At 37.5% G+C, this 21,667-nt stretch overlaps 1 protein-coding gene across 2 annotated transcripts in view; it reads left to right on the top strand.

Moving 5' to 3' along the window:
• TAF2 (TATA-box binding protein associated factor 2) overlaps window positions 1–21,667 on the top strand; it is a 53,343-nt gene that overhangs the window by 12,293 nt on the left and 19,383 nt on the right. For both annotated transcript variants that reach the window (XM_015856197.2, XM_015856198.2), the window contains exons 10-20: window positions 2,763–2,848; window positions 5,856–5,991; window positions 6,878–7,032; window positions 8,839–8,953; window positions 9,050–9,159; window positions 9,714–9,779; window positions 10,882–11,134; window positions 13,360–13,500; window positions 14,475–14,585; window positions 16,207–16,400; window positions 17,059–17,198. In XM_015856197.2, coding sequence (XP_015711683.1) covers window positions 2,763–2,848; window positions 5,856–5,991; window positions 6,878–7,032; window positions 8,839–8,953; window positions 9,050–9,159; window positions 9,714–9,779; window positions 10,882–11,134; window positions 13,360–13,500; window positions 14,475–14,585; window positions 16,207–16,400; window positions 17,059–17,198 — 1,507 coding nt within the window. The remainder of the gene's footprint in view (window positions 1–2,762; window positions 2,849–5,855; window positions 5,992–6,877; window positions 7,033–8,838; window positions 8,954–9,049; window positions 9,160–9,713; window positions 9,780–10,881; window positions 11,135–13,359; window positions 13,501–14,474; window positions 14,586–16,206; window positions 16,401–17,058; window positions 17,199–21,667) is intronic.

Raw genomic sequence — 21,667 nt, 5'->3', positions numbered from 1 at the left:
TTTGATTGAATTTTTGCTCAAAGATAGGAAAAATTTAACAGAAAAAACAGTACTTTTTAATACTTAAAACAGAATGCAAAATTCATAAGGAGATCCCTTTGGTGAACTGAAGTTGTAATACTGTGATGACCATTCCTGCACCTCAGAAAGGCTCTGGTTTTAGTTTGGATCAGCAATGGATCAGGTATTTTTTAGCCTCATTTAAATACTAGCTTTATAATAAAAGAGTAGAAAAATACCTGTTAAAGCTGTCTCAAGTCAGGGGGTCTCAAGTTTCTCTCACGTCAGTTGATAATGTACGAATCATAGTGGTTTATCCTATTATAAAAACATAGAATTATAGAATGTTGACATGGGTTGATAGTGAATAGGACAAGGGGGAATGGTTTTAAACTGAGGCAGGGGAGGTTTAGGTTAGATATTAGGAGGAAGTTTTTCAGTCAAAGGGTGGTAACTTATTGGTACAGGTTGCCCAAGGAGATTGTGGATGCCTCATCCCTGGAGGCATTCAAGGCCAGGCTGGATGTGGCTCTGGGCAGCCTGGTTTGGTGGTTGGTGACCCTGTATGTAGCAGGGGGGTTGAAACTAGATGATCACTGTGGTCCTTTTCAACCCAGGCCATTCTATGAAGGGTTTGGATTGGAAGGGAGATTTAAGATCATCAAATTCCAGCCCCTTTAGACCAGGTTGCTCAAAGCCTTATCCAGCCTGGCACTGAATGCTTCTGGGGAGGGCGCATCCACAACTTCTCTGGTCAACCTGTTCCAGTGTCTCACCACCCTCACAGTAAGGAATTTCTTCCTAATATCTATTCTATCTAGTTATCTTATATCTAGTTTAAAACCAGTTCCCCTCATCCTGTTACTCTATGCCTCTCCAGCTTTTCTGTAGGCCCCCTTCGGGTACTGGAAGTCTGCTATGAGGTCTCCCCAGGGTCTTCTCCAGGCTTAGTAGTGCCAACTCCTCCAGCCTGTCCCTGTAGGAGTGGTTCTTCAGCCCTCTTTGTGGCTTATTGCTCTTCTCTGAACCTGCTTCAACAGCTTGACGTCCTTCTTGTGTTGGGAGTTCCAGATCTCAGTGCAGTACTCTAGGTGGCATCTCATGAGAGCAGAGTAGTTGGGCAGAATCACCTCCCTTGACCTACTGATCACACTTCTCTTGATGTGGCCCAGGATACAGTTGCCCTTCTGGGCTGCAAGCACACATTGCTGACACTGGCTCACACTGAGTCTTTCATCAACTGACTCCTTCAAATCCTTCACTTCAGGGCTGGTGTCAAGCCATTCTCCCCCCAGTCTGTATTTGCTTGGGATCACCCTGATCCAGGTACATGACCTTGTACTTGGCCTTACTGAACTTCGTGAGGCTGGTATGGGCCCACCTCTCGAGCCTGTCCATGTCCATCTCAGTGGCATCCCAACCCTCAGTTGTGTCAACTGCACCACTCAGCTTGGTGTCATCTACAAACATGCAGGGTGTGCACTAGATCCCACTGTCCATGTTGCCTATGGAGTTGTTAAATGGTACTGGTCTCAACACCGATCCCTGAGGAACACCACTTGTCACCAGTCTCCACTTGAACATTAAGCAATTGACTGCAAGTCTCTGAATCTGACCATCTATCCACGTAGAGTGACAAACATAATTTCCCCAAACTGATGTAATTTGATCACCACTGAAAGTTTTGATGAGTGCTCTATCTTTATTTCATTCTTCTGTGATCAGTTTGTTGTCTGTGTGGAAAAGTATGCTTCATTTTGTATGGGCTTGGCAGTCTTCTCATATGGATATCAGATAGACTTTAAGGATAAGACTGATGAAGTCATTTAAGAAGAGTTACTTACCCATAACTACTTGTTTTCACACTTCTGTTCTTTGTGCGTATTATAATTAGCTCACACTTACAAGGAACTTGTAAAACACATTATGAATGTGAGCTAATAAGGGTAAACCAGTTAGAGAACACCAGAGTCCGGTGCTGTGTGCAGAGATGCTTCTGAGTATTAGATGTTCACGTTCTCTCCCTGTGTGTTAGTTATGTGCTTCCACATACAACTGAGAAATGCTTCTGTCACAGCTTACCTCAGTGATTTTAACATATTGTCAATATATGAAAGGGTGCAAGTTGATAGGAATCAATACATATTAAAATGTGTTAACATTGGAAATTCCTTGTCTAACATTGGGTTGCAGACAACAGTTCACTCTCCTTATGCTAAAACTGACCTGATTTGATCCAGAAGCCATGTTGACTGTTGGATGACAGTGAGCAAACATCCTGCCTTAAGTGTGCTTGTTAGCATGGGCACAGAAGCTCACAAATTCAGACACAGAGCCTGCTTCTGTCTGGCTTGGATGTAGGTCAAGGTGAGGTGAGCTTTTATATTCTACAGTCTACTATGTAGCTGTACCCAGTATTACTTTACTCTGAATGTAAACATTCAAAAAAGGTTAAAAAAAAAAAAGAAAAAAAGATCAGTGGACAACAGTCTTTAGATATATTGATATTAGACTTAGATTATTATAGATTTAGATATTGTGGGTTGACCCACAGTCCAGATCCAGAGTAAGAGTTAACTCCCAGTTTCAACAGTGCTTTGCCATGCTGAGGGAGATCACTGGTTTTAGAATATTAGTTTGTGCTTGTAAACATTTTTCTTTAGGAGGTATGGCTTGAAGAATGATTCTAAATGCTTCCCTATCTTCTATAACTAATTATTCTTTCCAAAATTATGCTTACTTACATGTATTGTGCTTCTTAGGAGTTAGATCAAATAGTGGCATATGAACTGAAGACCGGAGGAGTTCTGCTGCATCCAATATTCGGAGGAGGAAAAGAGAAAGACAAGTATGTTTATTTAAGCCGCAAGTCATTACAGGGTATGTTTTTATGGGGCCATTAATATATGCCTTGGGTGTGTTGTGCGGCATAAGGCCAAAGGCTGAAGAACTTCAGCTGCCCAAGGCATATATTACCAGTCTCATGAAGTATCTCGAGTATATTGTATCACTGTTGTTTTATTTTTCTTTCAATTTAAATCTCGAAGGGAATTAAGTGTAATGAATGTTGTTCATACTGTTATGAAAATACTTCTTAGTAAGAGGATGAGAGGGAAGATGGAGCCAGAATTTTGGCCTGAGCTATTTCTAGAATGGTTAGTAATCTTCAGGCTTTTTAAGAGTACCATTAGCTTTCTTTTTTTTTTTTTTACTGTTTTTGTGTTCAACATATATTTTGCATTTCTTTGTTACTCTTATCTGTTATGGTCTATTTTCTGCCGAGTATATTTGCATTATTGCAGTCCCAATTTACAATAATAAGAATAAAAATTAGTTTGGTTAATAATCCTATTTTTAACTAAGTTAAAATATTGAAAGGGATTACCATAAAAAAAGTAGCTTTTCATGCAAATTAAGTCCTGCACAGAACAGCTATCACAAATTCCTTTTCTTATATGTAGTGCAACAAAAAAATTGCTCTCCAGAATATTTCTTCTGAAAGAAAAAAATCCCATAGCCTAGGAGAATCAAAGAAAATAAACTCCAGGTTAACACTTCTGTTCCTATTTTTTATTTTCTTCAGTCTTTGTAGTGGTGCCATGCTATTGTAAAAATTAAAAGCTTCAGGAATTGTTAAATAGATGTCTATCAAGTGAGAGAAGCATATCGGCAGGGTTAGAGTTGGGGTTTTTATCAGATGATGGACGTGTGCTCAAGAACGTGAGTGTTCTAAATTTTAATAGAGGATCTAATTCACTTTTCACTTTGACAAAGGTTCTAGGCCCATATTACTAATTTTAATTCTTGTTTGATGATAATTTGATAACAGCTTCAAGAATGTAATGGCTGATGAAAAACACAATGGGAAGAAATACATTACAGTTGAATGAACTACAAATGACAGCTCTCAAATTCAAATGAACTGGTCTGTTTTGATTTGCTGTTAAATACTGTAAGCAGTAACAAAATCAATCAACGCGTAATAAATTTAAGAAGGCCAAGAATGTGGTCCCTGACTTGGTTGTAATTTTTAAGAGTTTTACCATAGTCAATCAAGTGTGAATTTTGAAGCTGGATAAATAATTTTATACCAAGACCAAATTATTATATAACGTCTGAGCCACAACCTCAGTTTCCTTCTTGCACTTCAGTGTCATGGTTGCTAACCCTTCCTTACCATAGAATACAGAAATGTTCAGAGTGACAGGACAGCTTAGATATGGAAGACTTTAGTAGTTTGTAAACATCAGGAAAGAGCATGTAGTAAATCTAAGCACATTCTTATTCATATATTCAGTACACCTAGAATGGGTAATATTGTTTAAATTCAGAAATAGATACGTTTTTTAATCTTATGTTTATGCTAACATTCATGAGTAAAGTGAATGAAATCTCCCATTATATAAAAAGTTAGGAAAAGAATACTAAGGTGTTGTGACTGTCTTGGTCTTTGCCATCTCCCAGAATCTTAAGAGCTGCAGTTAAAAAGTCAAGTTCTGGTATTTTGTGCTGTTAAAATGCTTCTTACTGGCATAAACACTGAAGTGCATGGAAAGATCAGTCAAAGTTAAAAATATTTGTTGCATAGGTCTTTGAGGGTTTTAGAAGTTGACTTTTCCAGAGATAGCTGACATGGACGATCAAGCTTATACCTGTTTTTGTTGCAACTCATTCATTCATTCATTCATTCTGTCCTGTAATGTCTTATGAAATCTTTGGACAAGTTATTTGATCCATTCTGAAATGGTTTAATTAGATTACCTATAAGTGAGAATCACAGGACAGCCCTATTTTGAACTCAGGAATGTTAAGTAGCTTGTATTTTCTGTATTACGATGGCTAATTTGTCATTCTCCATCAGCCAACATAAAATAAGTCTGTATTCCTTTTTCTTAAATGTTGGCCTGGCATCGCGTGGGTCTGTTTCTTAAGATGTTTGTTATTAGTTCATAGAAAAATGTTCAAATGTCAAGCACAATAAAATACAGTTTCCTCAACTTCAGTTCGTTAAAATAAACTCAGACTTACATTCTCAAATAATTGAAAAGGGGCAAAAAGGTCTTATTTTTCTAGGGAGGAACTGTTACTCTTCTACCTTGAAACTAGACTGTAGGTCAGCTTATGTTCTGAAAGATAAAACTTTAAAACACCCCAAAATTGTTGGCTGTATAGACACTAAGTCCCTATTTTAAGGATTTCACTGTTTGTCTTCTGATATGGAATGAATTTAAACCATTTGAAATATTTTGCTTATAGACACGAAGGGTAAAGTGTGAAGGAGCACAACAGTGTGGCAGTGGTAATATGATGCTTTGCATAGTCTTCCTTAGCACGGTATCTAATTTAGAAGGCATCCATTTTCCAAAGTATTGAAAGTGTAAAGTTGCTAACAAAAATAAAATAATTCCTTTCTCTCATCACGTGAAAGTCTGCTATGAATGTTAAAAGTCCTCCTTCTCTTTAATTACAGTAATGATTTACTTGATCGTAGATGTTAGTATTTTATACTTGTAAATGGAAGTGGGACAGGTAGAATGTCAAGCCATGAGTAGTTTCCAGGCTCAAGTCATAGATTCCCTGTTGTGTTTTTCATCCCATCAGTGTCTTTTTGAGAAGTTACAGTACAGCTTACATTACTTGTCTATACAATACTTGCTCAATTCAAGGTATGTGCACCCCTTTCAGCCTTTCTATACAGTCATTTTAAAGGTCATAATTAATAGCGTTAAGGCAATGGAAGAGATCCTAATGGTTGCTGTACCTGTAATTTTTGTTGCTAATAAGTTTTTTTTAGTTTTCTTTTCCATAAAGTGCAAAGTAGAATGTGTTTTGTTTTTTCTTTTCTTATTTTTCAGCCCTGCGTCACATTTACATTTTTCCATTAAACACCCTCATACCTTGTCCTGGGAGTATTACACCATGTTCCAGTGTAAAGCACATCTTGTCATGAGGCTGATTGAGAATAGGATCAGCATGGAGTTCATGTTACAGGTTTGTAACTTTTAAATGTTTAAATGTTCTTTGTCACATAGAGAACTTCCTGTCTATTGCTGGCTTCTATTCATGAAATGGAGATTAAAGAAGATTACATTGATTTGTGATAGGATTTCATTTGTATTTTCAATTTAGAAAGTATAGAACAAATATAAAATTGTTAGAATTAGGTTCGCTGTTACTCTTATGTGTAATTAGTAATATTTTTGATATATTGCTTATTCTCTTAATATTAAAATATCCCATTTCTTTGAATTGTTATGACTGAGTATAACACTGAGAACCTGTTTTACTGATGCATAGCTTGTCTCTGTGCGTTAATATAATCCAATTATAAATGAAGTCATGAGAATCCACCTTCTGCTCTTTTAAATTTTAGATGCTAGGGGGAGCAGAAATCTTCGTATTAGAAGAAACAGTGGAATAGAAAACAGAGGGGTTTTTTTTCATTTTTTGTAGTTTTTCTTGATTTTTTTTTTCTTAAATGTTTTGTGATTATCTTAATAAAGAGACTGGTACAAATACCCAACTAGGTGAAACGTTTTCCATGATCTGTTTTCCTGCAGATAATTTTGGAATGCTTATGGGCTCTTACCAGGTTTTATGTTAAAACCATACATAGTAAAGCAGTATGTAAAGTGCCAGTTTAAGTTACAGAACAAAGACGGAACTCTTAGAAAGCTGCTTAACATACCTGTTAATGTATGTTAATACCTGTTAACCTCTGCATTATGATTTCTTTTTTTTTTTTTTTCTTTTTTTTTTTGGAAGCCCATTGTCAAGTGGGTAGTTGGTTATAGTTTATTTACACCTAAACACGAAAGAAAAACCTATTTTGTGCATTGAAGTGCTTAATTGCAACAATCGCTTTTTATCATTTTAGGTTTTCAACAAGCTGTTGAGTCTGGCCAGCACAGCTTCATCTCAGAAGTTCCAGTCACACATGTGGAGTCAGATGTTGGTTTCCACATCTGGGTTTTTGAAATCTATCTCAAATGTCTCTGGCAAGGACATCCAACCTCTAATAAAGCAGTGGGTGTATCCTTTTTATTCTTGGTCTGGATTGTTAATATTGAGAATGATTTTATTATTTTTTAAATTGGCACTTCTAAAGGAATGTGAAGGTATTTCATATCTTTAAACAGTTAAGAACATTATTCTTTGAATTAGAAATAGACATGAGAACCAAGTTCGCTGTCCTTTTGCAGTCATTCAGCATATGCTGTCATTTTAGGTATTCTTTACCATAAGGGATTGCTGTGATTTGTATTTTGAAAGAAGCTCAGGAACTCTGGTGGAATTTAAGTCCAAATTATACTAAAGGGATTCCAGAGGACACTGCCCATAGAAATATGCTGAAGTCTGACATGGAAAATGCTATAGTCTGGTGCACTTTTAGATGTGATTTCCAGTAAATCAGCATGGAATGAGTAATCTGAAGCACAGCTTAATATTTTAATGCATTTAATGGCTTGGTAGCTTGTGTTAATACAAAGTTGGGTAGAATAAACCTTTAATTATTCATTTTTCAAATGTCTGTGAATAATAATCAAGAAATAGAGAATGTTATCTATGTACACTGACACTACACCTATGCGTAAATGTCAGCATTGCTATCTGAGGTAAGTGGGTCCATCGCAGTTGTCTTGCAGCCTTTTCTTCTCCAGGCTGAACAGCCCCAGCTCTCTAAGTCATAGGAGTGCTGTTCCATCCTTTGGATTATTACTGTGGCCACCTTCTGGCTGTGCTCCAACAGCTCTGTGTCTCTCCTGCACTGAGGACTCCACATGTGGACAGTACTCCAGGTGAGGCCTCACCAGAGTGGAGCAGAGGTGCAGGATCACTTCCCTTGCCCTGCTGGCCACACTTCTTTTGATGCAGCCCAGGATACGGTTGGCTTTCTTGGCTGCAAGGGCACATTGCTGGTTCATGTCCAGCTTCCCATCCACCAGTAGTACCCTCAGGTCTTTTTTGGCAGGGCTGCTCTCTATCCTTTCATCCCCCAGCTTGTAGAATTAACTGAAGTGTATCATAGAATGATAGAATTACTCAGTTTGGAAAAGACCTCAAAGATCGTCAAGTCCATCCTCAACATAACCATACTACCCTAACTCTAACAGCCCTCTGCTAAATCAAGTTCCTAAGTACCACATCTAGAAGGTTTTTAAACACATTCAGGGATGGTGACTCAGCCACCTCCCTGGGGGGCTTAACCCCCTCATCTGGAAAGGAAGTTTTTCCTGATATACAACTTAAACTTACACTGGTGCAACTTGATCCCATTTCCCTTTGTCCTGTCACCTGTCACCAGTGAGAAGAGAACAGCCCCGTTCTCGCTGTAAACACCTTTCAAGTATTGGAAGAGAGCTATAAGGTCTCCCCTCAGCCTCCTTTTCCCCAGACTAAACAGCCCCAGTTCCTTCAGTTGCTCCTCCAGATTATATTAAGACATTTCTTAGTGAAATTTGAAGATCTCCTTGGTTCGTTTCTCTGAGAACACGTCAAGAATGTGGGAGTGTGGAGGGGTCCCATCTATTTTTAATTTTTTTCCATTATCACCATGTTTGTTTGTTTTTTTAAATAATTTTCACTTTAGTTTTGTTTGTTTATTTGTTTTGTTGTTTTGTTTGTTTTAAATGTAGTATAGGAATGTACGTTAAAAAACTTCAAAGGGGAAAAACCCAAAAAATCCTTATGAAGGAAATACGTTTTCATTTCCTGATTTTCTTAGGCTTGGAAATTCTTGGAGTAAGCATAAAAAAAGTGTAAGAAGTGAGTGAAAAGTTTGAGAGTTGCATTTATAGTTATCGCATTATGCTGTAGATTTCCTATACTGCTTTCCAGAGATCAGAGTGGAGTGGTTAAATTTTATGGTAGCTTTGCATTTAATAGAAAACGAAATGTTTTGGAATTGGAAATAAAACAAGACTACACATCTCCTGGGACTCAGAAATACGTGGTAAGGTCAATTTTCCATATTATACCTACACACTTAAGTACAGTGGGAACAATATAAGGTGATGTTTTAAATGTTAATAGTCTTTTTTACTTTAAGGGCCCTCTTAAAGTGACAGTTCAGGAACTTGATGGATCATTTAACCATACATTACAGATTGAAGAAAACAGTCTTAAACACGATATACCTTGCCATTCTAAAAGCAGAAGGTAAGAATTAAAAATTACTTGCTGTTTGTGTTAGTATAGATAAGTAAAAAAATGTTTGGGGCATTCAGTTGTTTATAGAACTTGCTTGTGTGGGAGAAAATGTTGAAGGCTTTAATAGCTCATGAAACTGTTCAAAATGCTTTTGAATGGGATGCCTCATCTGGGAGGATATTCATTCATGAAGAACATGCATAGTTTTCAGTTGCATCCCAAGGCTGTTCATTAAAGCTAATAAGCAAGAAAAAGAGTGTACTTTTAACACAGATTTTCTGTTTCTTGATACATTTTAATAACTGCCTTGGACTCTACATTGTATATTTGATATGTGCTTTTTAACACTGTGGGAGCTGAGTTCAAAGCAGCTAGAAAGTATCTGTTTTCTGAACAGAACTAATGCACAGCTCAACTGGTTTTTGTGTGTGTGTTGGGGAGAGTATTATTTTGATATGGTAAATTACACAAAATACTTCAGCATTTTTAAGTGTATCTTACTTAGTATGGTAATTTTTTGAATATCCTTTTTATTTATTATTTCCCCCCCTTTTTTTTAATAGAAATAAAAAGAAAAAAATTCCACTGATGAATGGAGAGGAGGTGGATATGGACCTTTCTGCTATGGAGTAAGTTTGTTTGCTGATGTTTCTCAGTGTGAGACAGAGCCTTGTTCCCATTGTGGTTTTTTTGAAGTATTTGATAGTAAAGTTGTGCTTTGTTATATGACTGGCAGATTTCAAGTCATAAGTCAGATCACATGTTGGACCTTGATAAAGAGTATTTAACTAGCACTAGGATAGAAAAGCTCCTAAATTATTTGGCTAATTAAAAAAAAATATTTTAGATTGCAAATGAATGGTGAAATGCTTCATACTGAAAAGAGTCAGCTGGGTGAGCTCAGTTGGGAACAGTTAGCTCTATGGAAGCAAATTCTTGCTCAATTTAAATACTTGTTTTACCCATCTAGATTTAGAGCAGTGTTGCTTCCAGAAGCACTGAAGGTGCTCATACTTTGTTTAGTGGCTGATCAAAGTAAACTCTTTTCGTGGAAATTAATGGTGTCTCATTGAAGAAGAAGAGTTTACTCTTTGAATTGTTCCTTGTAAGATAAACCTCATCTAAAATATGAAGAATTTTATAGGGTATCATTTTGTTGCGCAAATTGCTGTTATAACTTCTATATTAACAGCAGACATTTGAGTAGATTTTTAAATTGTATTTAACAGCCTTTAGCATAAGTATTTATAACTTGATTTTGTGTTCAAGTTACGCAGTATATTGTACTTAGATCCTAATTATCTTAGGACTGCCTTTGAAAGGGTGTTTGATTTTATGCAAAACACTTATGCTTTATCTGTTAGTGCTCTCAGAAGAGCACTGCTCAGCTATGACAGTTTTGGTGTCTGAGGACAAAGGTTGAAATATATTGAGCTTACACAGTAGTTTACCATGAATAAATATATGTTGACTAAAAATAGTGAAATATGGCATACACTAATGTGTTTGGGATTTGGAGAGTTGCCCTGGGAGACTAGAATTGCCACCTTAGGAGCAGTAGACTGGATGAAGTGACTTTCAGAACTTTCTTCTAACCTTAATTCTTTTACAGTTCTTGGACATTTCAAATATACTTAATAATTTGGAAATAATTCAAAAATTGAAACATCTTTTGACATTCTACAGCCTTGAAATGTTGTAGGCTATTAACATTTTTCATGTCTGTCTTAGTGCTGATTCCCCTTTGCTCTGGATAAGAATAGACCCTGATATGTCGGTACTGAGGAAGGTAGAATTTGAACAATCTGATTTCATGTGGCAGTATCAGCTCCGATATGAGAGAGATGTGGTTGCACAAGAAGAAGCCATTCTGGCACTGGAAAAGTTCCCTACACCAGCATCACGACTTGCACTGACTGATATACTAGAACAGGAACAATGCTTCTATCGAGTGAGAATGCTAGCCTGCTTCTGCCTTGCAAAGGTGAGGTTTGTGGATGGGAATAAGGAAAGAAATCTGCTAGACGCTAAAGGATTTGAAAATGGGTCAAAATTCACCGCAGTACTTAAATTGGCTTGATTGTGTAGCGTCTTAAAAATGTTTGCCAGGTATTTTTAACTTGACTGATTTGAAAGGAAAGCGGTATTATTTTAGTCTGTAAATGGAGACTGCAGAAGGCTTTCATAATTGTTAAAATTGAGATGTCAGACATGAAAACCACAAGAGTTTTTTCCAGATTTCATTAAGTGGCAGAAATAAAAGACTTTTATTTAATATTTTTCAGAGCCAAAATGCTTTCTTTTTTTGTTTTACTGGGTAGTTCCTTGGCTTCTCTGTTGAGAAATCTGAAGTCCTGAAATTCGTCTGTCTGTCTTATGTGAATTCAGATTCCTGCTCTGTATTGTGTTAAGTTGAATCGGGTGCAAGATAAATACAGTGTTGGTCTGCAATTAAAAATTCAACGGCCAGATAGTTGCCTTCCTTGAAAAAGGAAAATATTTTTTGTTTAGATACTAAATTAATGTTAAGAATTTAAAGTAGAGATCTTTATAAAAGATCTGGATGGAAACAGAAAAGAATAAATAAGAAATTTTGAAAAGGCATATTACCAGTGTAACTTACTGTCATACTTTTATTGGCCGAAGTCTTACTGGCTGTCAGTTTCTAGAGGTTGGGTTATTGCTATATAACTTTCTTTTTGCTGTGTACTAGTATAAAAATACGTACCTTGGCGATATTCTGAAAATCAAAATCCAATAGATGCTTAACAGTATATTTTAATATTATGTAACATTGATGTAATGCTACCAGTTTTTGTGCTAGAACCAATACTCATAGAATCATAGAATCACCAAGGTTGGAAAAGACCTAAAGGATCATCCAGTCCAACCATTCACCTATTACCAACAGCTCCCACTAAACCATGTCCCTCAACACAGCGTCCAGTCATTCCTTGAATACCCCCGGGGTTGGTGACTCCACCTCCCTGGGCAGCCCATTCCAGTGCCTGACCACCCTTTCTGAGAAGTAATATTTCCTAATGTCCACCCTGAATCTCCCTGCTGTAGCTTGAAACCATTCCCTCTAGTCCTAAAGCTGCTACCTGACTAACTGCTAACTGCAGATAATATAATTAAATCCTCATGTTTACCCTTCAGCTTTCCTGTAAAGGCTGATTTAAAAGGAAAATGTCTTTAATAGTAATTCCTTCATCTTACATAGGAGAGTTGGTGACTTTGCTACCCATCTTCGAGTAACCACTTGCTTTTCTTACCGCATGTGTAATTCCCTTTGGAATGAGATTACCTAATTTGGAAGTAAATAATCAAAATAATTTTTCTTCCACGTGAAAACATGTTTTTCTTACTTTCTGAAGAATCTGTAACATTATGAGGTCCTAAACTGTACTTTGTGTTGGTGCCATTTGTTAACACACTCACCATGCTCAGATACTCTTCCCTGCACACTTTCATTTCACAAATACGCGAACCCCAGGATGTTGGAAGGCATAATGACAGTTTGTCCTTGTAGAACTTCACTTCCTTACCTCAGAACAGATGATAGCAGTAGGTTTGTCTCAGTACATTGTTTGACTGCAAACTAAAATTAAAGCTGAGTGGTATTTGCAGTGTTCAGAAGGCACTACTTAGTATCTTAGTGGGTAGTAATGGTGATAGGAGGATGATTGGGCTAGATGATCTTGTAGATCCTTGTGATTTTGTTTCTGTGGTAGCTAACTTTCATTTTGCTTTAGGGGTGGTCTTTCAGAGTGGCTAAGGCCTAGTTGAAGTCTAGGCTGAGGTTACTGGCAGGGTAAGTTTGGGACGTTGGTATTATAAAAACTTCTTCCATCACTGGCTTCTGCGGAATCAGAAAATTTGGCTTAATAAATACAGAATATTCATCTAAATAGAAAAGATGAAATAATTAAAAGCAGAAGTTTGTCAAGGGAAGGTGTTTAGATGCGGACATCTTCCAAGTGAAACAATTACATAAAAATGTACACTTAATGTAGAGACGATGTATTGGGCATGGCAGGGTAAACTTAGCTAATGTAACATAATATATTGCTGAAAATATTTTTGTATTTGAAGGGCAGTACATTCTTGGCAATTATTTCTTATTTGGGGAAATTTCTATTTCTTTACAGCCAATTTAAACTTAGAGCAATGATGATAATGCGATTTCCCTTTCCCCTAATTATATAGATTGCAAATTCCATGGTAAGTACATGGACAGGACCACCAGCCATGAAGTCACTCTTTACCCGAATGTTTTGCTGTAAGACTTGTCCAAACATTGTGAAGACCAACAACTTTATGAACTTTCAAAGCTACTTTCTGCAAAAGGTAAGATTTGTTTTTCCACTGAACTCTTTGAATTAAATGTCAAAAAGAAAATGTTCCTATGGAGGGCGACTGCTGGAACAGGAATAGCATAATCTCACTTCACTGATTCGTTAGATGTTGAAAATAACTGATTCTTTCCTATTTGATACCATTTTCTTTCATCTTCATTAAGAAATTGCTAACAGAACTTCTTAGCATTTTTCTCTGAACACTGTCAGTTAAATTAGCAATTTCTTCAGAAGATTATAGTACGCATAATAATTAGTTGTAGTTAGTTGAGTTAGTTCTTAAATAGAGTGTACTGCACAGTAACAAAGCATCAGGGTGATCAGAGGGCTGGAGGACCGCTCCTGAGAAGGAGGAGGGAGCTGGGCTTGTTCAGCCTGGAGGAGAGAAGGCTGCATGAAGACCTCATTGAAGCCTTCCAGTCTTAATGCTTTTGTCTCTTAGTTTTTTAATCTCATGTTCCAAGTTTATAGCTCTATGATAAGATTCCTGGACCTGTTTGAGTGAATTCTGAAAGAAGTATCTAGTGAGATTAATACCTATTTATCTAATAATTCTTTAGGCACCACTGATTGTATTGGCTGTATACCTCTTGATCGTACGTATCAGGCATAGACCCCAGGTTCACACACAAACACTCAACTTGGGTGTCAGTATCAGAATGAATTTCACCATTTTCTTGGCTTCCTTATTTTCCATACCTCACCTTTTAGATAGTGCCTTGAGCTGAATCATTGCTTTTTCTGTCTGCTCTGCAACTGATTACTGAGCAGTAATTGCATTGATTTTTGAACTGGAAGTTATGTAGCATATGGTAAGTCTTTCAAAAAGAATTTAAATAAATTTTTTTTTTTCAGAGATTTGTTTCTACAAATCTAATTGCTTGTTTTCAGGGTGCTGCTCTTTTCAAAGCCTAACTGTTATTTCACTGTTCTAGGAATGATATTAGTATTAATTTTATTATGCAGACTATGCCGGTCGCCATGGCACTTCTGAGAGATGTTCACAACCTTTGTCCTAAGGAGGTTTTAATGTTTATTTTGGATTTGATCAAGTATAATGATAACAGGAAGAATAAGGTAAAGAATGTATTTATTTTACTCTCTCACTTTTTTCGTTGGAAAATCTTAAAGTTAATACCCTGTATGATATACTGTGCCACTAATGTAAATACAGGAGAGGTGATAAAAGGTGATGTGCTAAACTAAACAGTACATGTTAAGGAATATTCTGTAGCTGACATTTAAGGTGACATTTTGTGTTTTTTTTTCTCTTGGAGGAAGCTCTGTGCTTCTTGACTTATTAAGGATATGCCTGTCTTCATTTGGACATACAGTTTACTTGCCTTGGTTTTGGTTTTTATTTCATTAAGATCCATTTTTCCTTTCCTTTTTTTTTTTTAAATAAAATATGATGAAGGTTAGCATTTTCTGTATGAATGTAGCATTGGAAGTTCAGCACTTTTTTCCCATTGGAGAAGAATTTCTAAAAGAGCAAGAAAATAATCTTTTGTTAATGATATGCACAGAACAGAATGACCTGCATCTAGTTGAGTAGAAAGTGAAGCTCGGTTTAGTGTTGTTTCATCATTAAACTGAACCCTCTGAGTTGAAAGTATTATCTTGAGTTTCTTAGCATGCAGAACACATCTAAAGGACGATCCTTTAAGATCCTAAGATGGTAAGAGGTTGCACCTCCTTAATTTAAGAAGTCCAAAACTGCAAGGATGATTCCAAAGTGATCTTTGGAATTTAGTACCTGATGTTTAGCGGAACAAACCTGGAGCTCTTAAAACTACACTTTCTAGTGTGTAGAAGCCAGGAGTACTGAAGTGGGAGGATGGTAGAAGCTGGAGAGGTAGAGTTCAGACATGAATGCTAACATCTGTTGTCACAGAATGTGCTGAGTTGTACCAACATCTCTCTACCACTAAGGGAAAGATCCCACTTCACTTTTCCATATGTCCCTTCTAAGTATATTTAAGTATACACTTGAAACATTCTGCTGTATCCATCACTCTTTAGGCTTGCTTAGGTTAAATTAGCTGATACGCAAACTCAGTACTTCATTCTGCTTTTATAATTTTTATTTCTTTTTTATAATTGTATTTCTATCCTCTCGTTGTTCAGTAAATTAACGTGACCAATAGAAGACACATCTAGCACAAGGGAAGGGCTTGGAACTGTGAGCCCAAGAAAAGGAGCAAGTGCAGAAGCAAGGTTTTCTTTACTAAGCAGAAATGAGGCATTAATTAGTTTGCTTCAGGGGCTCTTTAAGTGGCTACTTATATTAGCTCTCTGATTTTCAGAGATGTCAGGCAACCATTAACCTTGATAACTTTTGTACTGAATAGAGAGAGAGTCAAGTAGTTATGGGTGCTTGACTTTAGAAAGAATTACTTCTATTTCTAAATGTGGAAAATTTTCAATACTTGACTTTTCAATTTTTGTAAAATAATGTATTACTATTAATATGCTTATATTCCAGTGCGAAGATTAATGTAGTACAGTGTAGTTTATCTGCTTGCTCAAATTCAAATCCAGTTTTCAGGACAAATTTATTTAACTGTTTTGCTTTCTCACAGTTTGTCACATGGTTTCTGTTTTTAGATCTTATTCTGTAGCAGTGCTTCAACATTACTGAACTTTTTAAAAGAGCATATTTTGTTATATCTTGTATTTAAATGCTGTTTTTATCTAGTTTTCAGACAACTACTATCGTGCTGAGCTGATTGATGCCCTAGCCAACTCTGTGACTCCTGCAGTCAGTGTGAACAATGAAGTACGAACACTGGATAACTTAAATCCTGACGTTCGACTTATTCTTGAAGAAATTACTCGTTTCCTAAACATGGAGAAGCTTCTTCCTAGCTACAGACACACCATTACAGTCAGGTGTGGTATAATAATCAATGAAACATTTCTATGGCTTGGGCTGGAAGGACCTCAAAGATCACCTAGTTCCAGCTCCCCCTGCAGTAGGCAGGGTTGTTAACCAATAGATCAGACTGCCCAGGAACACATCAAACCTGCTCCAGGGATGGGACGTGTACAAGTTTTCTGGGCACCTTGTGCCAGTGCCTAGCTACCTTCTGAGTGAAGAATGTAACATCTAACCTAAACCTCCCCTCTTTCAGTTTAAATCCATTTCCCCTTGTACTCTTACTATCTCTGTTGTTCATGATTAATCTCTATCAATGTAGACTGTTAAGAGCAGCCATAAATTGATTGTGCTTTTGGCTCTTTAATAAGAAATCTATGAGAATTTTGCAAAAAGTATAATCGTAGCAATATCTATAGAGCATATAACACTAATCTGAGCAATTTTTTTCTGTGCAAGTACAGTTCTATTTAAATCAATCTGAAATTAATACAATGAATTTTTCTTCAGTATTTCTGCTTAGTTCAGTGCTGTGTGTTTATACTATAGAAATAAGTGTTGATTGGGGTAACAATGCTAGAGAAAGACGACTTGATTCCGAAGGAAGTAATTATATACTTTGTGGGTGGCATTTTGGAAGCCTAATACAAATTTTCTTTCTTCTGCTTCTAGCTGTTTAAAAGCTATTAGAGTGCTTCAAAAGAATGGTCACGTCCCAAGTGATCCTGCTCTCTTCAAGTCATACGCAGAATATGGGCACTTTGTAGATGTCCGAATAGCAGCATTGGAGGCTGTGGTTGATTACACAAAAGGTATTCTTTCATGTATTTTGACAATTTGTAACACTTGTGATGAAGTGAAAGGTTTGACAATTACCTTGTTAATACTAAGTTGAAGTATCCTCCATCAGAAGAGCTTATGTTGACGTGTTGATGAGAAAGGCTGATAATGCAAATGTTATAAAGATGTGAGCGTTATTTCTTAGTGTTTCATGGGTTGAATCAGACCTCTGAAGTTTTGATACAGTCAGTAGACTATATGATGAGTAGTGGTAAGGGATGCTGAGGGGTCCTGCTCATTTATCACCATTTCTAGTGGTCTTGATTCAGTTGAATTCAGCAATAATTAGTTGCCAAAGTTCTTGGTTTTTGCTTTGTCTTCTTACTATTCTCTATCTTATTTTTCATGTGTGCATTTTATAACCGCATTTTGGAAACTTAAATTATTCTAATGAGTATTAGTTTGTTCTACCTTGCTATTCATTATACACAGTCAATATGAGATATTTCTGTTTCATAACATGATAAATATAGTTGACTGATGGAGATCTTTGGGGAAAAAAAAATACTAAAAAGCTTTCTTGAATGTCATTTTGAAGTTGAATTTCAATACTGAGAGATTTTTTAGAGGGAATTGGAAGCTAATGATTTTTATGTATAAAATTAAGTACTAGATCACCAGTCATTCTGGATCCATAACACACTGTGTATGTACCATTTGATATCCCTCTGAGTGGCAGGACAAGGGAAAATGGTTCAAAGTGGAGGGAGGGAAGATTTAGATTGGTTATCAGGGGGAAGTTCTTTACAGTGAGAGTGGTAAGGTGCTGGAATAGGCTGCACAAAGAGGTTGCAGATGCCCCGTCCGTGGAGGTGTTCAAGGCCTGGTTGGATGGGGTCCTGGGCAGCCTGGTCTAGCATTAGATATGGAGGTTGGGGCCCTGTCTGTGGTTGGGGGGTTGGAGCTTCAGGGTCCTTGAGGTCTTTTCCAACACAAGCCACTCCATGATTCTATGAGTGATGCCCAGATGGAATTCAGAACTCTGTTGATGCTGTGCAGCACTCTTTCTGTTATGTTCCTTACCTTGTTCCTTTTTTCATAGAGTTAGTGGAAAAATTTGTTGGAGAATGGAAAGCTTACTCATCAGCCTGCTTCCTTTACAGTAATCTCATTAATTCATCCCACCCTTTGGAAAGACAAACTGATAAAAATAATGTTTTCTTATTAAATTCTTGACCTTTTAGGGTTATTGTTTATATGTAATGGCTGACTTGGGTAGGAAAGTGCTTGTTTTAGAGTAACAGAATCACCAAAGTTGGAAAAGACCTCCAAGAATTCCTAGTCCAACTATGCACCTACCACCAAAATTTCCCCACTAAACCATGACCCTTAGGACCACATCTAAACGTTTTTTGAACATCTCTGTGGGCAATGACTCAACCACCGCCCTGTACCTGACCATTCTTTGCAAGAAGAAATTTTTCTGAAGATTCAAACAGAATCTCATCTGGCCCAACTTGAGGCCATTCTCTCTTGTCCTAATGCTAGTTATGTAGAAGAAGAGGCTGACCCCTGCCTCACCACAGCCTCCTTTCAGGTAATTATAGAGGGCAAAAAGGTTGCCCTGAGTCTCCAACAGGCTGAACAATCCCAGTTCCCTCAGCCATTTCTCATAAGAATTGTGTGCCAGACTCCTTACCAGCTTCATTGCTCTTCTCTGGACATGGTCTTTCTTGTAGTGAGGGGCCTAAAACTGAACACAGTACTCAAGGTGCTGCCTCACCAGAACTCTGTACAGAAGAATGATCACCTCCCTGCTCCTGCTGGCAATGCTATTTCCTATACAAGCCAAAATGCCATTGGCCTTCTTGGCCATCTGAGAGCGCTGTGGCTTGTGTTCAGTCAAGTGTCTGTCAACACCCCTAGGTCTGTTTTCTCAGCGCAGTCTTACAGCTGCCCTGCCCTTAGCCTGTGGCATTGCCTGGGTTTGTTGTTGCCAAAGTGAAGGACCCAGCAGTTTGTCTTGTTGAATTTCATCCCATTGGCCTCAACCCAGCTATCCAGCCTGTCCAGATCCCTCTGTAGTGCCTTCCTACCCTCAGGCAGATAAGCATTTCATCCCAATCTGGTGTCGTCTGCAAACTTAATGCCTTTATCCAAGCCTTTAGTAAAGATACTAAATGGGACAGGCCTTAACACCAGCCCCTAGGGAACACCGCTTGTGACCAGTCACCAACTGGATTTGACTCCACTCACCAACGCTTTTTGGGCCTCGCTCTCCAGCCAATACTTTACCCAGCAAGGTGTGTATGGGTATGCAGCATGGGCTGCCAGCTTCTCCAGGAGAATACTGTGTGAGACAGTGTCAAAGCTTTACTTCAGTCAGGATAGACTATGACAGCAGCCTTTCCCTCATCCACCAGGTGGGTCACTTATCATAAAAAGAGATGAGGTTGATCAGGCAGAACCTGCCTTTTACAAACCCATGCTGACTGGGCCTTATCGCCTGATTGTCCTGCAAATGCCGTGTGATCTCACTCAAGATGATCTGTTCCATAATCTCGCTAGCACCAAGGTCAGGCTTGCAGGCCTGCAGTTCCCCGGATCTTCCTTACAACCCTTCTTGTTAATGGGATTCACATGGGCAAGCTTCCAGTACTCTGGGACCTCTCTGGTTGACCAGGACCATTGATAAATGCTAAGTATTGTGAAGTAATATATTACATCTTTAAAAGAGCTGATCAAAATGGGATGAAGTGTAAGTAAGGTAGAGTAAGTTGCCCAAAATATTCTACAGATACAGGACAGGAAAACTCAAATTGTAAAAAATAGTAGAAAGTAGTATAAAAAGTAGAAAGTAGTATAAAAAAAAGTAGAAAGTAGTATTGTAAAAAATAGTAGAAATAGTAGAAAATACTTGAAGAAGAAATTGAGCTAAATGGAAGTTGAGCTTGCTGTGAGGTCTGGAAATAATGGATTATAGAATTCCACTGTACTTACCTTACCAACAACTTCTTCTCTGATGAGGAGGTAGCAGACATAAATACATATCAGCCACAAAGTCAATACGATTCCCCATACAGCCTATTGACTGCCTATTGTATTGTTTCTCTAATACAACCTCAAATAAAACCAAACTTAGCTGTTGCTCCTGCTGTTAGGCTAGGTGGCTTTCAGTGTAAAAGTAAATCTGAAAGCTCAGTTTGCTAACGAAATCCAGCTTCCCATGTAGAAGTTAGAAAGGTTTGTCTAGCAAGGCCCAAAGTCTCTGGCTTTGGAAGAAGAAAGGTTGGGCCATCTTGTGCCAAGATGTCTGATTCTCGTCATTCCTGGTTACCTGGTTTCTAGTTCATACAGGATGTGAAACAGCAGATATCAAATGCCTGTTGCTTGTGCCAAAGCTGCCTTTATAACAGTTTGCATAAAGGGAGCTGACCGATTTTGTTATTTCCATAAAAAGAAAAGTCTGTATTTTCTGGGGCAGTGTGGAACTCCCATGTTTTTCTATCAACTCTCAGGGCAGAAATAACGCTGCTTTTTTTTTTCTTTCTTTCTTTTTTTTTTTTCCCCCAAGTTACTTTAAAAGAAATAATTTCTCCATGGAACAGAAGAAGCTGTTTTCTTTGCTGTTAATAGCAGGCTTTCTCTGAGACATGGTAACTCTAAAATGCTTGAGGCAGCTTAATAGGACTTGGGCAGTTAATCTAAACTTAAAGTGAACAGATTTTATTAACATTTTTAAAGGTAGCTTTTAATGGTTCTGTGACTATTAGCTGTTATGTATATACTTCCAAGAAGCTGTATGTTATTAAAGGTAACTACAAACTGTCCTCAATAAATATCCACGGCTACCCAGTTGCATGAATGAAAATTACAAGTCTTACAGGTGCTCTGCTGCAACTGAGAAACTGACATCAGGCTAATAAGATTTATTTCCTGAAAGATCAGGTTAAATTTATCACTGCTCCCCAAAATGTCAGATTTGAGGAGCAGGTTAAAGGAGTTAGTAGCAAAGCTTTGGAAGTCTAGCAGGTCTGCTTTATAAGGCAAGTACTAGAGCAGGCATACTTTATTTCAAGCACAAATAGGTTGAGGAAACAAAAAAAGACTTCTCTAACCACAAAAGCTATTGTGCTTCTTCATTGTTATCCAGTACTGTTATCCAGTACTATCAGCATAAAGGATTCATCTCCTAAATGGCTCATTCTCTTATTGTGAACCATTTAAAAATACTTTTTCTTTTTTTTTGCAGTTAAAATGATTTCAGCTTTCTTACGATTATGATTTAATGTGTTCACACATGTTCTGTTTTTCTTGCTGCATGGTTATACAATATGATTTTTCTTCCATGCGAAACAACTTCTGTATGCAGTATTCTATCTGCCTCTGTTCCAAGCAGGATAGCTGCCAGGAAAAGCAGTGTGTGTGGAGTTAAGCGCAGGCAGCCTTTAATCCCTTCAAAGCATGTCCTGTGTGTATCTTTTTAAAGGCTTCCCGGATT

Source organism: Coturnix japonica, chromosome 2 (genome assembly GCF_001577835.2).
Source record: "Coturnix japonica isolate 7356 chromosome 2, Coturnix japonica 2.1, whole genome shotgun sequence".
Lineage (NCBI taxonomy): Eukaryota > Metazoa > Chordata > Aves > Galliformes > Phasianidae > Coturnix > Coturnix japonica.
Note: the sequence above shows the minus strand (reverse complement) of the source record. Positions and strands in the feature narration are given on the sequence as shown.